General features: G+C 38.5%; 1 protein-coding gene across 1 annotated transcript in view; it reads left to right on the top strand.

The window, feature by feature from the left end:
* Nucleotides 1-16,964, top strand: part of CTNNA1 (catenin alpha 1) — a 178,262-nt gene that overhangs the window by 27,300 nt on the left and 133,998 nt on the right. Inside the window, exon 3 of the mRNA XM_060008762.1 lies at nucleotides 1,215-1,410. Coding sequence (XP_059864745.1) covers nucleotides 1,215-1,410 — 196 coding nt within the window. The remainder of the gene's footprint in view (nucleotides 1-1,214; nucleotides 1,411-16,964) is intronic.

The following is a 16,964-nucleotide window of genomic DNA, read 5'->3' as shown; positions in this document are numbered from 1 at the left end:
CTAATAGTTAAATATTGATGTGTGGATTCATTTAGCCCTTTAGAAACACATTTGCTGCCATTTTTTCAGTCTTACTGGCAGTAATAGGGGCTAGTGTATGTAGTGCAACTAGTACTTAAAAGTATTTCAAAAAAAGATAGGATGCGGAGCCTTGACTGTTAAGCTTCTTCACTCTGCTTAACACACCTTTTGTTGTCTAGGATTGATTAACAGGTCATTTAACTTGAGAGTGTAGGTTTGGTATGTTTTGTTACAAGTACAAATATCACAGTGTGATGACATTTCATTAACTGTTAGCAACTAGCTATGCACTTTTAGTGTTTTGGCACATTTTACTCCTGTGTGTGTGTGTGTGTGTGTGTGAGAGAGAGAGAGAGAGACAGACAGACAGACAGATACTGTGCTAGCATGAAAATGAGATGTAATGGCATGTGCTATCTTTTTAAAAAACTCCATTCTAGCTCATAAATATAAACTAGTATTATAAGTAAGTAAGTAGGAGTGGGTGGTAATACTCGAGAATATTTACTTTCTTGGAGCCCATCTACTGCAGCTCTCAGGTCTTCTGTGGACCGCGTTACACTAATAAATGTTTAGTCATCTTCAGCCTATACAGGTCATCATTATTATATGTGTTAATGATGGTTAATGTCTGGGACTTAAAACATCATCACAGTAGGCTGCTTTGGGCAATTGTTCCTTTCTTTATTAAGGGCCTTTCCTAATTAATTGCGATTTGTGTGAATACACTGAAGAGATTTCAGAAGCAAGTTATCTTAAAACATTTTGCATAGGTTGAAAACATGGAAAAATGTGACCTCCAGGCAGATCTAATAAATTCATTGTTAACCTCTTTCTAACCTTCTTGATGACGTGCAGTAGAGACGTAACTTGTTTGTTACCAGTTTTTAATTTGTAAAATGAAGTTTAAAAACCTAATGATCACGTTTGAAGAATTAAAATATTCATTATATTTCTTAGCTTACACATTGAGATAGCTAAATTATTTTGGAAACTAAATAGAGTATCATTCCTGAATATCTTAAATATGGAGAGAGTTGTATGTTATTTGTTAATGCTTAGTGGAATCTCATAAGTGTGATGTTTCATTTTATTATGAATAATTTATTCTTGCTACCTTTAAAGATGTTAGTCTTTGTTTTTTTTTAAATTTTAATTGACTACAATTTAATTTTCAAAAATGAAACTTTTAGGTTACAACCCTGGTAAACACCAATAGCAAGGGGCCCTCTAATAAGAAGAGAGGTCGTTCTAAGAAGGCCCATGTTTTGGCTGCATCTGTTGAACAGGCAACTGAGAATTTCTTGGAGAAGGGGGATAAAATTGCAAAGGAGAGTCAGTTTCTCAAGGAGGAGCTTGTGGCTGCTGTAGAAGATGTTCGAAAACAAGGTAGGTCAATATTGCTTTTTATATAGAGAGAGGCAGGCCTTTCTAGAAAAATAATCCTTAAAGGTGACTTTTTGTGGTCAGTATTTTCATTCTTATATGCTTGCCAGTTGCTCAGGTAACTATGAATATTCACTTAGTGGAGATGTATTAAGTTGTACTGGCTTAAGCTTTAATCAGGAGAGATTAACAAAGGAACTTCTTTTTTGGAGACTCTGAATCCAGTTCCCTTGGGTGTTCCAAATAATAGTTGAGTCTTAGAAATGTTATAACACAATTTGATAGGAAATAAATGGGGCAGAAGTTTATATTTCATCCTATGTAATATCTCTTAGTTTGTGCCGAAGATGTAAGGGTGATAAAATGGAAAAATGTCCAGCCATTCTTTTCAGAAAGCACTAGAAACCGCTTCATTCTGTCAGACTGGTATGTAAAATCAGCCATGCATATTTGCACTGGCTTGAGTTTAAAATAATTTAAATGGAGCTTAAGGGAAACATTATTTTTGGAAACTCAGAAGTAGTAAAAAGTGAAATTGTAACCCACAGCTTATCAGTAGTTACTATTAGAAAAACTGTCATCGCTATGATGTAATAAGCACAATATAAGAGGACTTTATTTTATTAAAAAATTTTTTAAATTTTATATTGGAATATAGTTGATTAACAATGTTGTATTAGTTTCAGGTGTACAGTAAAGTGATTCGGTTATACATATACATGTATCTATTCTTTTTCAAATTCTTTTCCCATTTAGGTTATTACAGAATATTAAACAGAGTTCCCTGTACTATACAGTAGGTCCTTGTTGGTTATCATGATAAGAGGACTTTAAACCTGGACGATTAACTTCTTGAAACCTGCAGTTTTGTGTTAAACTTCTGGTCCAGCAGGAGGACTTCAACAAAGACATAGGTTTTTTTACGGCTGTTGGATATCATCTAAGGTGAACTGACCTCCTGCTCTGTGCATGTGCTTTACTGGCTCTTGGGAGAACCTCAGTGGCTCTCTGATGGCTGACAGCAATGTACAAAGTCCATTGGAATCTTAAGTCAAATTCATCCCTGTGACAGTACCCAAAAAGAGCAGTGCATTCAATGGAGATGCTATCTCCCATTGTTCTGAGTTTGTGAATAAATATTTTAATACTGCAAATGATGAGATTACTTAAGTTCCGTAATACTAGCTAGGTGGACGTGTTAGTTTTCTCTGGCTGCCATAATAAATTACTACAAACTTGGTAGCTTAGAGCAATAGAAATTTTTTTTTTTGAAGTTCTGAAATCAAGGCGTCAGCAGGGTTGATTCTTTCTTGGGGCCTCAGATGAAGAATCTGTTCCATGTTCTTTCCTGGCTTCTGGTTGTTGCTGGCAATCCTTGGCATTCCTTGGCTTATAGACACATCATTCCAATATCTGGCTCTTTTTGTCACATGGTATTTATTCTCCATGTATCTCTGTGTTGCAAAGTTCCCTCTTATAAAGACATTAGTCACTGATTTCGGGTCCACCCAGTGTGACCTCATCTTAATTTGGTTATATCTGCAAAGACCCTATATCTAAATAAGGCCACATTCACAGGTTCTGGGTGGACTTGAATTTTGGCAGGACACTATCAACTTGGTAGAATGGGTTTTTAATGAATTTATTTTAAAGTGGTTTAATTTTCCAATTCAGGACAATTTTTGAGCTTCCTATTGAGGAAATCAGGACAGCTGTTACTTCATTGACCTCAGAAAGTTTTGTTTCCTAGGCCTTCTTGCCTCCTCTAATGAAACTCAAAATCTTAACAGGTGAATTTGGTCAAGTGTTCATTGTCTAGTGACTTAAGACATTTATTTTCAAAATAAAGCTTAATTATTGTAAGTAGCTTTTTTTCCCACTGTATATGTTCCTTGTTTCAGAAGTTACTCTGATACAAATCTGTAGCAATCATGGTATAATACACTCTCCCCAAGCACCCCCCTATTATGAATGCATATCTAAATTTCTGTTTCTTTGTGTTTTTTTGTTTATATCTGAGAAAATCTTTTATGTGGCTCTGAATCATAAATACTTGTTCGTCCCAGTCCAGCTTTGTAATTATTTTTGATCTATTCATGATTTAGTCACCATAATTTTCCTTCTCCTTGCAGGAAGACAAAACAAAACAAAAGTAAAACTAAAGCAAATATATAACTGCCTGTCATCATCGTTACTGTATCAGGTGTGAAAAGCTGAAGTGCCTTGCCTTTTTTCTGTTGGCTTACTTTTTTCTTTGGTGATTGTTAACAAATGGTGATGCAGCCTCTCTCCTATCATAAGTAGAAAATACGTGGTATGAAAATGGTTGAGCACAGATCCTTTTTAGTCAGCCAAACCTTGTTGGTTATGTTGTTGAAGCTGTTTACTCATCATTTGAAACCCTGAAGTGATGTTGATATATCTGCAGATTCTTTGACACCTCTCCGTTTAAAAAGTGGCGTCTAACTTTGATTCTCTTGAATGTGTGTTGTACTTAGAGACTCTTGGTTCTATAAAGAATAGAATGTGATGTGGAAGTTATACTATTTACTTTCGAAGCAAAGTCATAAAAAGAGTGTTGTATCCTCTTATCTCTTTCTCATGGGTTATTCACTCTGGGGAAGCTGGCTGCTATGTTACAAGGACACTCAGGAGGTCTTGTGGAAAGGAACTGATGTCTCTTGTACCAAATTGCCAAGCATATAAGTATTCTGCCTTGGAAGCACATCCCCCAGCTACAGGCAAGTTTCAGGTGATGGCAGCCCCAATCAACCCTGAATTCCTGACCCACAGAAAACTTGGGGAAATAATATTTATTTTAAGCAACCAAACTTTGGGGTAATTTATTGGGTAGGGAAAGATAATTAATGCAAAAACCTTTCCCAGGCCTGCTTTCAGTCGTTCTGAGCACTTATGCAAAACTCTGACCTAACTGCTCTGAATTTTACTGGCATATAAAATGTAGAGTAGTTATGATTTATCTAGCGCTCCATAGCAGATTGACTTATTAAGTAGAGTTAGAATCCTTTGCATTTCAAGTCTGTTGCTTATCCACTGGAACACTTAATTGCTAAAGGATGTATATTTATTTATTTTTATTTATTTATTTTTGGCTGCTTTGGGTCTTTGTTGCTGGGCATGGGCTTTCTCTAGTTGCGGCGAGCAGGGCTACTCTTCATTGCGGTGCGCGGACTTCTCATTGCAGTGGCTTCTCTTGTTGCAGAGCCTGGGCTCTAGGTGCATGCACTTCATTAGTTGTGGCACGCGGGCTCAGTAGTTGTGGCTCACGGGCTCTAGAGTGCAGACTCAGTAGTTGTGGTGCACAGGCTTAGTTGATCTGCGGCATGTGGGATCCTCCCGGACCAGGGCTCGAACCCATGTCCCCTGCACTGGCAGGCGGATTCCTAACCACTGCAACACCAGGGAAGTCCCTAAAGGATGTATAAAAAGATTGTTTTGTTCCAAATCAATGTGGACTACTTTTGCCTAGTACAAGTTGGCTTTTTTTTTGGGGGGGGGGTAACGTTCAAGTAGTAAATATTTTAGACCTTATTGGCGATAAGGTCTTTCTTGACACTACTGAGTTCTGCAGTTGTGTTGGGAAAGCAGCTATTCAGTATATAAACAAATGGGCATGGCTGTATTCCAGGAAAACTTGTTTATAAAAACAGGGGGTTGGCCAGATTTGACCCACAGGCTGTAGGTAGCTGACCTCTGATCTAGGATTAAAGATATGAGCTTACTGTTTTCAAATAAATAATTGATTTAGGTACTTATAATGCTTTTGAGCCAAAAATTGGACCTTCTATATCTTTTGAGTTTGTACAAGTCCTGTGCTTTCTGTGCAGTCATAATTAATAACCAGAGACTTGAATGCATGCAGTTTTTCAGCATAACTTAATTTTCTTTTTGTATTTGCCCCTGATTACATGAATAATAAACACAAACATTTGTGAGTACACTAAAATGTTACCGTAACACTGTCAGTGGGTAAAACATTCACATACATAAATGCAGGGTCACTTTACCTCAAGATCAGGTGAGTCTCCTGTGGTGGGTGGGAGCCAATTATCAATTGCATGGCCTCCAAACCCCTGTGATCTAGGGATTTCATTGTACTGCTAGTCAGGCCAAACTAGTTGTTAACTACCTTATATGGGCTGAGGCATACATGTGCCTCATAGAGATGTGCTTTTTTGGGACCCTGCCCACCCCCCATGTTCCCCTCCCTGATTAGGTCATTCTTACTTTATACTTTTTTCTTCCTAGCTCTTAGCACAGTGACAATTAAATATTTGGTTGTCTTCCCCTTTCTAGGCTCCAGCAGGGTAGGTTCTGTGCTGGTCTGGTGACTGTTCTCTGTGGCAGCTATCATGGTGCCTGTTCTATGATAGGCACTTAAATGTTTGAGGAAGGTAATTGACTATGTTCTCCAAGAATTATGTGAGAAAAGGCTCTTTCCAAAATTTAAGGTGAGTTTCCTCCCCGCTGCCAAATGTAAATGCAGGGATACTAGTGGAGAATCTTACCTTAAAAAAAAAGAAATTGAGATATAATTCACTTAACATAAAATTCACCCTTTTAAAATGTATATGATTCAGTGGTTTTTAGTATATTCACAGAATTGTGCAGCTGTCACCATTATTTAATTACAGAACATTTTCATCACCCCCAAAAGAAATCTCATACCCATTAGCATTCATTCCTTATACATATATTGATTTTAAAAAAAAATTTATTTAGGGCTTCCCTGGTGGCGCAGTGGTTGAGAGTCCGCCTGCCGATGCAGGGGACACGAGTTTGTGCCCCGGTCTGGGAGGATCCCACATGCCGCGGAGCGGCTGGGCCTGTGAGCCATGGCCGCTGAGCCTGCGCGTCTGGAGCCTGTGCTCCGCAACGGGAGAGGCCACAACAGTGAGAGGCCCGCGTACTGCAAAAAAAAAAAAAAAAAATTATTTAATTTATGTATTTTTGGTCGTGTTGGGTCTTCGTTACTGTGCGCGGCTTTCTCTAGTTGTGGTGAGCGGGGGCTACTCTTCGTTGTGGTGCGTGTGCTTCTCATTGCAGTGGCTTCTGTTGTTGCGGAGCACGGGCTCTAGGCACACGGGGTTCAGTAGTTGTGGCACGTGGGCTCCGTAGTTGTGGCTCGCGGGCTTAGTTGCTCCGTGGCATGTGGGATCTTCCCGGACCAGGGCTCGAACACACGTCCCCTGCATTGACAGGCGGATTCTTAACCACTGCGCCACCAGGGAAGCCCATATATTGATGTATTTTAACGATACCTGGAAAAGAGTATTTGTGAGTCCTTGAATAGGGCTCTGATGAGAAAAAGAGGGCCCTTAACTGATTAGGGGACATCCAAGGGACAGAGATGGGAAAGCCTAAATGAAACTTGTTTGAAAAGGGGGAGACGTTAAAAAAGGAGGACCAGTGATGGTAAATTGGAGGTTGACTGATGAGGAATAGTTTCTACTAGAACAGGGTTTTTTAATCCATTAGTTACAATTCACAGTTAGATCTCAAAGGCCAAGAACAGAGACTTGCTGCTGCATCAGTGACTTCTTCCCTACAGCTCTTGGGCATTTCTGGGTGGAGGAGGGAGGAGAAGGCCCCAAGAATCTGAGGTGCACCTTTATGTATTCCCGCACGGCTTCTAATGATACTCTGTTCGGTAAAGGGTCCAATGATTGGTGTACTGCGCAACAGTGTATTTCCTGGGAAGAAGCTTGTGTTTAGAGACACCAGAGTGGGGAAGGGGCTGGGTGACCATGTGTGGTCTCTGATGCAGAGAGACCGTCTTCAGGAATTCCCTGACAGTCCAGTGGTTAGGACTCAGTGCTTCCACTGCAGCGGTCCCCAACCTTTTTGGCACAGGGACCCATTTTGTGGAGGACAGTTTTTCCACGGATGGGGGCGGGGATGGTTCAGGTGGTGATGCGAGCGACGGGGAGCAGGCAGATGAAGCTTCGCTCCCTTGCCCGCACCTCCTGCTGTGCGGCCCGGTTACTGACAGTCTGCTGCACTGGTCCGTGGCCTGGGGGTTGGGGACCCCTGCTGTAGGGGGCCTAGTTTCAGTCCCTGGTCAGGGAACTAAGATTCTGCATGCAGAGCGGCGCGGCCAAAAAGAAAAAAGGCAGACAGACAGGAGGCTGTTTTTCCTGTTTCATCTTGGAGCTTATAATCAGGACATATGGAAATGTAAATTAATAATAGCATGAGTGTCATGCCAAGAATGGAGTGGACTAGGAGGTTAAGCATGGGATTAGAAAGGCTTCCTGAAGGTGCAGTAGTGGATCTTGAAAGGTGAAAGAAGGGAGGGGAAGAAGTCATTCAGGTAAGAAAACCAGCAGACAGAGCAAGATGTGGGTGAGGAACAGTGAGGGTTCTGACTGGAGAGGAGTGCTGAGAGGAGAGGTTGGATAAGAAAGAGCTTGGAAGCTAGATTTTAGAGGGTGGCTTGGAATGCTAGGTGAAGAAGGGAGCACAATCCGGGAAATGATACAGGATTAGAGGGTTCTGTGGCTGGAACAGGTCTCCCAGGTTCAGGTTCCCATATATTTAAATATATATAGTGACTCAGGACTTGCTACCTCTGGAAGCAGCTTTTTCCAGCCTTGTGTTTATTTTTAAAGCTTTTTTCTTCTTAAATTAAACTGAAATATGTCTCCTTAACTTTGTTCCTGTTTTAAGAATTTCTGCCATCTGGGTAACACAGAATATGAAGAAAAGTGGTGTTTGGGAGAGATTAGTTTCTCAGGTGTGTACAGGAAGCGTTAAAGTGGTTGGGGGAGAGCCTGGAGGCCAGACCAACAGTCAGGAAACCATCAAGGTTGTGGGCAGTGAGATGGTGCTGTTAAGGACAGGACTGCTGCAACAGACTGTGGAAAGGGAGAGTTGACCAGTTGTCAAGCAGGTTTACTGCCCCCTTGGCCTGTGGTAAATGGCTAATTTTCTTCATAGATAAAACTAAGGGACCTGGTATGTGAAAAATTATAATATTTTCCTCAGACTTGAATCACTTAGGGTATATATTGAGGCAGTGTGTGCTACTAAAAACTCCAGGTGAATTACCTAAAATTAGCATACTCTCCTCAGTTTAGAGCCATTCTAAGATTCTGGTGTGCAGTTTTCCATCAAGTTGAAAAAAATTCCATTACATTATTTGCTTCAGTGTTTATTTACACTAATAAAAAGTCAACTAACAGATTATTATTTTTTTAACTTTTTATTTTGATTCATAGGGATTTGCAAAGATAATACAGAGCAGTCCAGTATACCTTTACCCAGTTTCCCCTAATGGTTACATTTTATGGAACTATAGTACAGTATCAACATCAGGAAACTGACGTTGGCACAGTAATTCTGTGGTTTTATCACCTGTGAAGATTTGTGTAACCATCTCTGCAATCAAGATACAGAACTATTCCATCACCACAAAGCTTTCCCTCATGCTACCCGTTATAGTCATACCCATGTTGCTTATATTCCCCACCATCCCTAACCCTTGGCAACTAATCTGTCTCCATCTCTAATTCTGTCATTCCCAGAATATTGTATAAGTGGAATCATACAGTATAATATACTGTATATGAGTATATGACCTTTTGAAATTGGCTTTTTTTTTTTTTTTCCACTCAACATGTTGTCCTTGAGAGCCATCCAAGTTGGTGTGTCTGTCAGTAGTTTGTCTGTGAGTACTCCATGGTGTGGATGTAGCTTGTCTTTTCATCCTCTTAACAGGTATTTTGTATAGTAAGTTTTTAATTTTGATGAAGTTCAATTTATTGATATCCTCCCCCATTTATGGATCGTGCTTTTTTTTTAAAAAAATTATTTTTGGCTGCATTCGGTCTTTGTTGCTGCTTGTGGGCTTTCTCTAGTTGTGGCGAGCAGGGCTACTCTTTGTTGCAGTGCTCAGACTTCATGTTGCGGTGGCTTCTCTTGTTGTGGAGCACAGGCTCTAGGTGCATGGGCTTCAGTAGTTGTGGCTCATGGGCTCAGTAGTTGTGGCACACAGGCTTAGTTGCTCCATGGCATTTGGGATCTTCCTGGGCCAGGGCTCGAACCCGTGTCCCCTGCATTGGCAGGCAGATTCTTAACCACTGCGCCACCAGGGAACCCCATGGATTGTGCTTTTGGTGTCACGTCTAAGAATTCTTTTTTTATTTTTTTTCCTAAGAATTCTTTAACAAGCTTTATGTTAGCTCATGAAGTTTTATGTTTTACGTTTAACTCTCAGACTCATTTTGGGTTAGTTTTTGTGTAAAATGTGAGGTTTAGGTTCAGTTCTTTTTTTCCCTTGCGAACATCCAGCTGTTCCAGTATCATTTGTTGAAAAGACTGTCTTTCCTTCATTGAATTGCTTTTGCACCCTGTTAAAAATCAGTCACCTGTACTTGTGTGAGATTATTTCTGGGTTCTCTGTTTTGTTGTATTATCTATGTGTCTGTCCCTCTGCCAATGCTCACACAGTCTTTATTGCTGTAGCTATGAGTCTTAGAAGTGGGTAGAGTGATTCTTCCCCCTTTATTCTTTTTCTAAATTGTTTTAGCTATTCTAGTTTTTATTGCTTTTCCATATAAATTTTAGATAATCTTGTCTATGTCTACAAAAAAGCTGCAATTTCGGTAGGAATTACATTAAACTTGTAATCAATTTCGGGAGAGTTGATATTTTTACTATATTGAGTCTTCTATGAACAAAATATGTTTCCATCAATTTAAATCTTTTTTATTTCTTTCATGAGTGCATAGCACCATGTATATATATATAATATATATATCCTCTATATGTTTTATTAGTTTACATTATTTTATTTTTTGAATTATTATAAATAGTATTTTATATTTATTTAGTTTTGTGTTTCTTTTCAAGTCCTTGGCTACACGCATATGCATTTTACCCTAGTTTTATTTCTAGCTTTGGTATCATTTTACTATTTTCTTTAAAAAAATTTAACACTAATTACAGGCATTTTTTTATGATTTAGTATAACCTTGGAATTTATTATCTTTAAAACTATGTACTTTCTGGGACTTCCTGGTGGTGCAGTGGTTAAGAATCTGCCTGTCAGTGAAGGGGACATGGGTTTGATCCCTGGTCCGGGAAGATCCCCCATGCTGTGGAGCAGCTAAGCCCGCGAGCCACTACTACTGAGCCCGTGTGCCATAACTACTGAAGCCCGCGTGCTTAGAGCCCATGCTCCGCAACAAGAGAAGCCATCGCAATGAGAAGCCTGCGCACTGCAACAAAGAGTAGCCCTTGCTCACCACAACTAGAGAAAGCCTGGGCGCAGCAACAAAGAGCCAATGCAGCCAAAAATAAATGAATAAATTTGTTTAAAAAAACCAAACTATGTACTTTCTATTACATCATTTCCCTATTATTAGGCTTAGAGGTTATTTTTATGTTTTTGATATAAATAATGCTGTAGTGAGTGAATACCCTGTATATATAATGTTTTCCCCTTTTCAAAAAATTATATCTTTAAGATGTATTTCCCGGAGTAGGAATATAGGGGCACAGATCTTTATTAAAAAAATTAGAGTATAATTTATATTATATACAGCAAAGTACACAAATTGGTGTACAGATTGAAGAAGTTTTACATATATGTATACTCATGTAACTACCATTCAGAAAGTTTCCTCAAGGACATAGATTTTAGGACTTTAAAAATGTAGTCCTAAATAGTTCTCCAGTAGGGCTATATCTATCTATCTATCTGTCTGTCTATCTAGTTTGCTTAGTGTTCATGTAACCTCACCTATTACAGGTTACAGAAATTCAACTCAAACTTGTTTAAGCAAAAAGGGAGTTAACGGGTCTTAGTAATTGGGAGTTCCAGGAGTAGATCCTGAGTTCAGGCATGGCCAGTGTGACTTGACTGAAGGGATGTGAAGCTTCCTTCATCACTTGCCTCCATGTATTTGTTTACCTCTGTTTTCATATATACATATTGGACAAGATGCCCACCTCTAGTTTGAGGTGGTCATCCTAGTTTGTCATCCCAGCAGATAAAACTTTTCTTTCTTAGTGTTTATATCTTAGTCACGGAGGGGACTGATTAGCTTTGCTTTGGTCACGCTCGGCTCTAAACCAGTTTCTATCTCCAGAGGAGATTGATTAGCCAGTGTGGATCACATGTTCACCCCAGGACACAAGGAATGGTGGAGCATTCTCCTAGGGAACAAGGGATATAATAATACGATGTTCAATGGAAGCAAATTATCCTTCTTGACAAGTAATGGGATAGTCCATTAAAATTTTTTACTATCTTTTTTTTTTTTTAAATCTATTTATTTATTTTTGGCTGCATCGTATCCCCTTTGCTTCACGGGGGCCCCCTCCAGTTGCGGCCAGCGCGGGCCACTCTTCAGTGCGGTGCGCGGGCTTCCCATTGTGGTGGCCTCTCCCGTTGTGGAGCACAGGCTCCAGGCGCGCGGGCTTCAGCAGTTGCGGCTCGCGGACTCCAGAGCACAGGCTCAGCAGTTGTGGCACACGGGCCCAGTTGCTCTGCGGCATGTGGGATCCTCCCGGACCAGAGCTCGAACCTGTCCCCCCTGCATTGACAGGCAGACTCCCAGCCACTGCACCACCAGGGAAGCCCTTTTACTATCTTTAGAGGTGTAAAATGCTACTTTATTTTTTTAAAATTTGCATTATTTGGAGTAATTGATGTTGACCATTTTTTTGTGTTTGTTTATGACACTACCTTAAACATGATGATGCTTGTGAGAGCCCCTAGGGCAGTGATAAGTATCTATAAACATTAGTGCTCCTTTGTTGAATCCCTGTTATTTTTCTTATTGATTGGAATTATGCCAGGTTTTCAAAAATTGTGACATGGCTTATTGGACCAGAGGTGCTAATCTTTTAGGTTTCTCATCACTAATCTATTGGTATGCAGAGGTAGTATTAACTTGGAGTTGGAGAATCAAGACGTGATTGTGTGTGTCTGTAATGATTTTAATGGTGGGACCTGATTTATGGTAGTCCTGGAAAAGGTGGTTGAGTTCAGTTGAAAAGAACAAAGATTGCAGCTAAATCCAGTGACTTTTTCTGCCTCCCAGACCATGTGGTTTGATTTTTGTTCCATGACTGCCATACTACTAACCACACCCAGTCATCTCTCATGTATGTGCTGTTATTCACATGGTGGACAACATGAAAACATCTGGATAATTCACTGCGGCCTCCTCTCCAATATTGGAAAAACAGTTAATAGTAATATCTACATACCCCATCTCCCCAAATCGATAAAAGGTAAAAATAGAGTAAATCCTTTTACTAAGTATCCTTGACAAGTAAATAGAAAGCAAACATTTTAACGTTTGGCTTATAGTTTCCCACCTTTCATGTATGTTTATGTCAGGCAGTATTTGTCTTAAAATTTCTTTGGAGGCTTTTCATTTCAAGTTCTGGCTTTGGGATCATTACAGTATTCCATTTCAGGTAAACTTTGATTATAATGCAAGCCCATTGTTCTTGAGTAGAAGTAGGACTTCAGCTTATTGAGAGCAATCATTGTTGTTCAGTACTAAGTTTCAGTTGTTCTAAGAACCATCTTTTCTGTAGAAAGTGTCTTGTAACTTTTAGAGCAAGAAAGCAGTATATATTGGTGTTCTAAAACAATAGAGTTAAAACTATTGAGTTTGCTAAGATCTGTGTGATCTTAGCAGTTACAGTTCGTTGGTGACCATATTCATTAATGGACTTGTTGCACAAATATCTTCTCAGCTTTTTTTAAATCTTGAAAGTACAGAATTACATAGATAAAACTGATGGTCTTTTAAGGACATTGTTATAAAGAAGGAATAGTCAGTGAGGCTTGTAAATTGATATTAAGAGACATTCTTTTATTTATCTCAGTAATTGTGCAGTGAAATTGAGGACGTAGAGGCCTTCTTCCTTGTTATAGTTTGAATGATTTGTATACAGGGAGAAAATAGTATATACATATGGAGAGGTGTGTGTGCATGCATATATATGTGTGTGTGTGTGTGTACATATTTTTGTGGTGTGTATATATGTTTGTGTGTGTGTGTGTGTGTGTGTGTATATATATATATATATATTATTATTTTTTTTTCATTGTAGATCTTGGCAAGGCAGTTTTAAGGAAAATAATGATGTATTTTATCCCTGACAAAAGAATATTGAGCACAAGCTATCAGGCTCTTGAGGCATAATTTTCTCCCTGGCAACTAACTAGAGTCAGATTGAAGGAGGTGAAAATTGGTCTCCTGTCCAGTGCAGATGTTGACAGCTTCAGACTGGTATACCCACATCTAATATAGTCAGCCTGCAAGATAGATGTTAGAAGGCAGATGTAATCAGGACAAAGCAGCTGTCAGTGAGTGTTTCGAGTAGGATTTGAGAGGTAGACAGGAGACAGAGCGAAATCTGGGCTTGCTAAGTTCATGATGTGAAGACTTGAAACATAGCTTTGAGGAGCTTTGTGTGGGTGTGTGAGACTGCATTTTAATTTGTCTGGTCTTGTTAGTGTGGTTTTATTCATGTTGAAATCATGAGCTTGATCTTATATATGGGATCTTTAATTTTTCACAGGAAAAAAAGACAAGTATTCCTACCCTGGAATATTGAGTATGGATTTCAAAAAATGTTAATTATGCTATGGAAGAGCAATAGCAGAGAAACGTTTTGAAAACGATTAAATTTAAGTTAATTAGGTTTTCAGATTAGTGTAATCACTTTCTTCATTAAATCTAACAAGAAATCAGCTGATTTTTCTCATACTCTTGCTTTAAGTTCTGGCTTGTCATTTGTTATCCTGCCTTTTCCCCTTGCTATTTTGGTAGATTTTTCGTCCTGTTTTCACTGCTTATTTTTGTGGATATCTCTTTTCGTGTGATCCCGTGATGGCTGTATCTGTTGTTAGAAGTGCTCCCACTCCAATTCCTACCCTTCGTATGTTCCTGAGGACTGTGATTAATTTAAAACTTGTTCATTATTGACCCCTCTTCCTCCGCTCTCACTATTTAATCTGTTTTCTGTTGTTCTTCATTTAACTTGAGCAGGAAAAGCAAAATATAAATTCCAGAAAGTCATTAACTGGTTGGCATCTGGGTGTTTTATGTCTTAAAGTTGTCTGTCTGACTTAAACTGTAAGTCTGTAGGCTGGAGGCTACACTTTCTTTGACTTGGGATGTGTCAGGGATGCTGTCTGCTTCTGGATCACTACCCTTGTGTGAGCATATGCTTTGCAAATACTTGGGTTCTGGTGTAGCCAGCTTGGAAGTGAGGAAAGGAGAATGAAGTTATTAAATTCTAATGTTTCCTGTCATTTTGAAATTGCTTTTTTTTTTTTTTAAAGTCTATCTTGTTAAACTCACAAAAATAATGACACTGACCAGGATAATAATACTTTTAAGATACAGTGGGTAATATTTCTGCCTTAATATATTTGTACAGTGTAGCTAAGGAAGTTATCTTGGGTATTGAATTTTTGACTTTGGCATGACTTCAACCATGATGTAGAAACGTGGTTGCTACTAGTTAATTTTTTAAGAAAGTGACTCCAAGTTGAAATGCATGTTATGCATTTATTTGAATGTGTAATCAGGAAGTAAGTGCCTCTCTTTGGAGTGTTTTTGAATAGCAGCAGGGCACACTTGAATTAGTAAGGAAGATGAGAACATGAATATGTGTGGTACTCTTTTAATTTTTTAAAAAGATCCATTCTATCTACTAGAAAAAGTAGAAATTTCAAAACTTCTTTTCTTACCCAGAGTGGGTGGGGAAGGGTGTAGATTGAGAGTTTTTCTGGGTGCTCCCTGAACTGATTCAGATGGGCCGACAGTACTTAAATAACATATTAAATGTTTTTTTTTCTGGGTTGATTTTCAAAAACTAAACAGTTTTGTGGATTAAAAATGGCACCCCAGGGAAGTTCTCTTAAAGCATCTGTCAGGAATTCTTTGAATCATTGTCAGTTTTTCTATAGTTATGGAGGTGTCATCTAGGGGTCTGTGGTTTTTGCGAAATATCACCCATTGATGAATGGAAAGGTGAAGGTGGAGAGCATGAAGTGTTTTGTTCATATTCATCTGTATGTCACAGGGTGAGTGAGTTACACCAGATATATTCCACCATTTGGTTCCTTCCCATAAGGACTATGTTATAAAATCTGTTATTCTTTGCAACTATATTGCCAGTTTGTCTTCATCCACAAGTGTGGAAGATGTCTTATTTTGTTACTAGATCATGGAAAATGAATTAAAAAATTTTGGGTGTTGGAGGGAAGGGATTGGGACAGGTTGGGAAATGCATGTTAATCCTTGATTATCTTGAAGTTGGCAAATAACTTTATGAAGACTTGGTCCTGTCAATTTATTATTTTGTAAAAAGAAAGTTGGTGGAATGATAACAAAGACGTAAGAACAGGTATATCACTTTTTGGTGAGATCTTTTAATCAGATATGTTTAAGAGAAATTGATATAAAGTAGGTTTATCAGTGGAGCTAAAGCAATAAAAAGGTAACTTTCAAGAATTAGGAATCCTGTATTCAAATTCAGGGCTGGATTTCTTTTTGGCTTTCTACTGTGTAAAAAGATGCCCAGCTGTTAAGTACAGGGTGGTTTATAAAAGACTTACCTGTGATGTTGGTTGCTTGCTCTTTTTTTTTTTTTTTTTTCCTTCTTCTTCGTCTGGCTACTCTGGGTAGAACTGAAAACATTCCTTTAACAAAAGTTAATTTTCTGCAGTGAACATGTTTTTGATAGTAAGAGCAAAAGAGAAGTAAAAATCAGCTATAATTTTGTTACCCAGAGATGAAATCAATGGTTAACATTTTGGTCTTGACCCCTCCAGTTTGTTTTTTATGAATATACTCACATGGGTAGCACTATGTTTTGCTCATTTATTTTTTTCACTTAATGGGTCCTGAACATCTTTCACTATCATTAAGTACTTTCCTACAACATAATTTTTAATGGCTGAATAATATCCTCTATAGAGTAATATGATTTAAGAAGGTTATTTTGAACCAGAAAACTAAAGACCTCTCTTTAATATATTTATGACCAGAGTTTTATTCACTTTTCAAAAACTTAAAAGGAGTGTGGTAAATAGGACAGTTTTTATTTTAAAGACTGAAGCCTGCCATTGTTAACAAGGATAGTATGAGATATCTGAGAGAATGAAAAATTTTAGACAGTTAAAATCATTTTGAGATAAAGAGATCAAAGTGACTTGACCAAGGTTATCCAGGAAATTAGTGGGAGAGGGGGAATCAGAATTACACATATGGACATGAAATTGATCATGAAATGAATAAATAATTGGAACATGTTTAAGATGATGAATCTTTTAACTCTTCTCCTGGAAGCTTCTGTCATTTTAACACAGGGCTGTGTTTGCTGGTCCTCAAAAGCATATTCAGGTGGATGTCTTAAAATATCTTTTCTTTTGGATCTGGCAGTTGATAACAAACAATATGGTCTTATAAAATGTTCTATTTAAGAAGTGTCTAGTTAGGGTCTGTATAATAGTTGAGCTTCTCCTACAGCAACTAAACAAAAAAATAATGACAATA

Source organism: Delphinus delphis, chromosome 3, assembly GCF_949987515.2.
Source record: "Delphinus delphis chromosome 3, mDelDel1.2, whole genome shotgun sequence".
Taxonomy (NCBI): Eukaryota; Metazoa; Chordata; class Mammalia; order Artiodactyla; family Delphinidae; genus Delphinus; species Delphinus delphis.
This window is presented reverse-complemented; position numbering and strand designations above follow the sequence as displayed.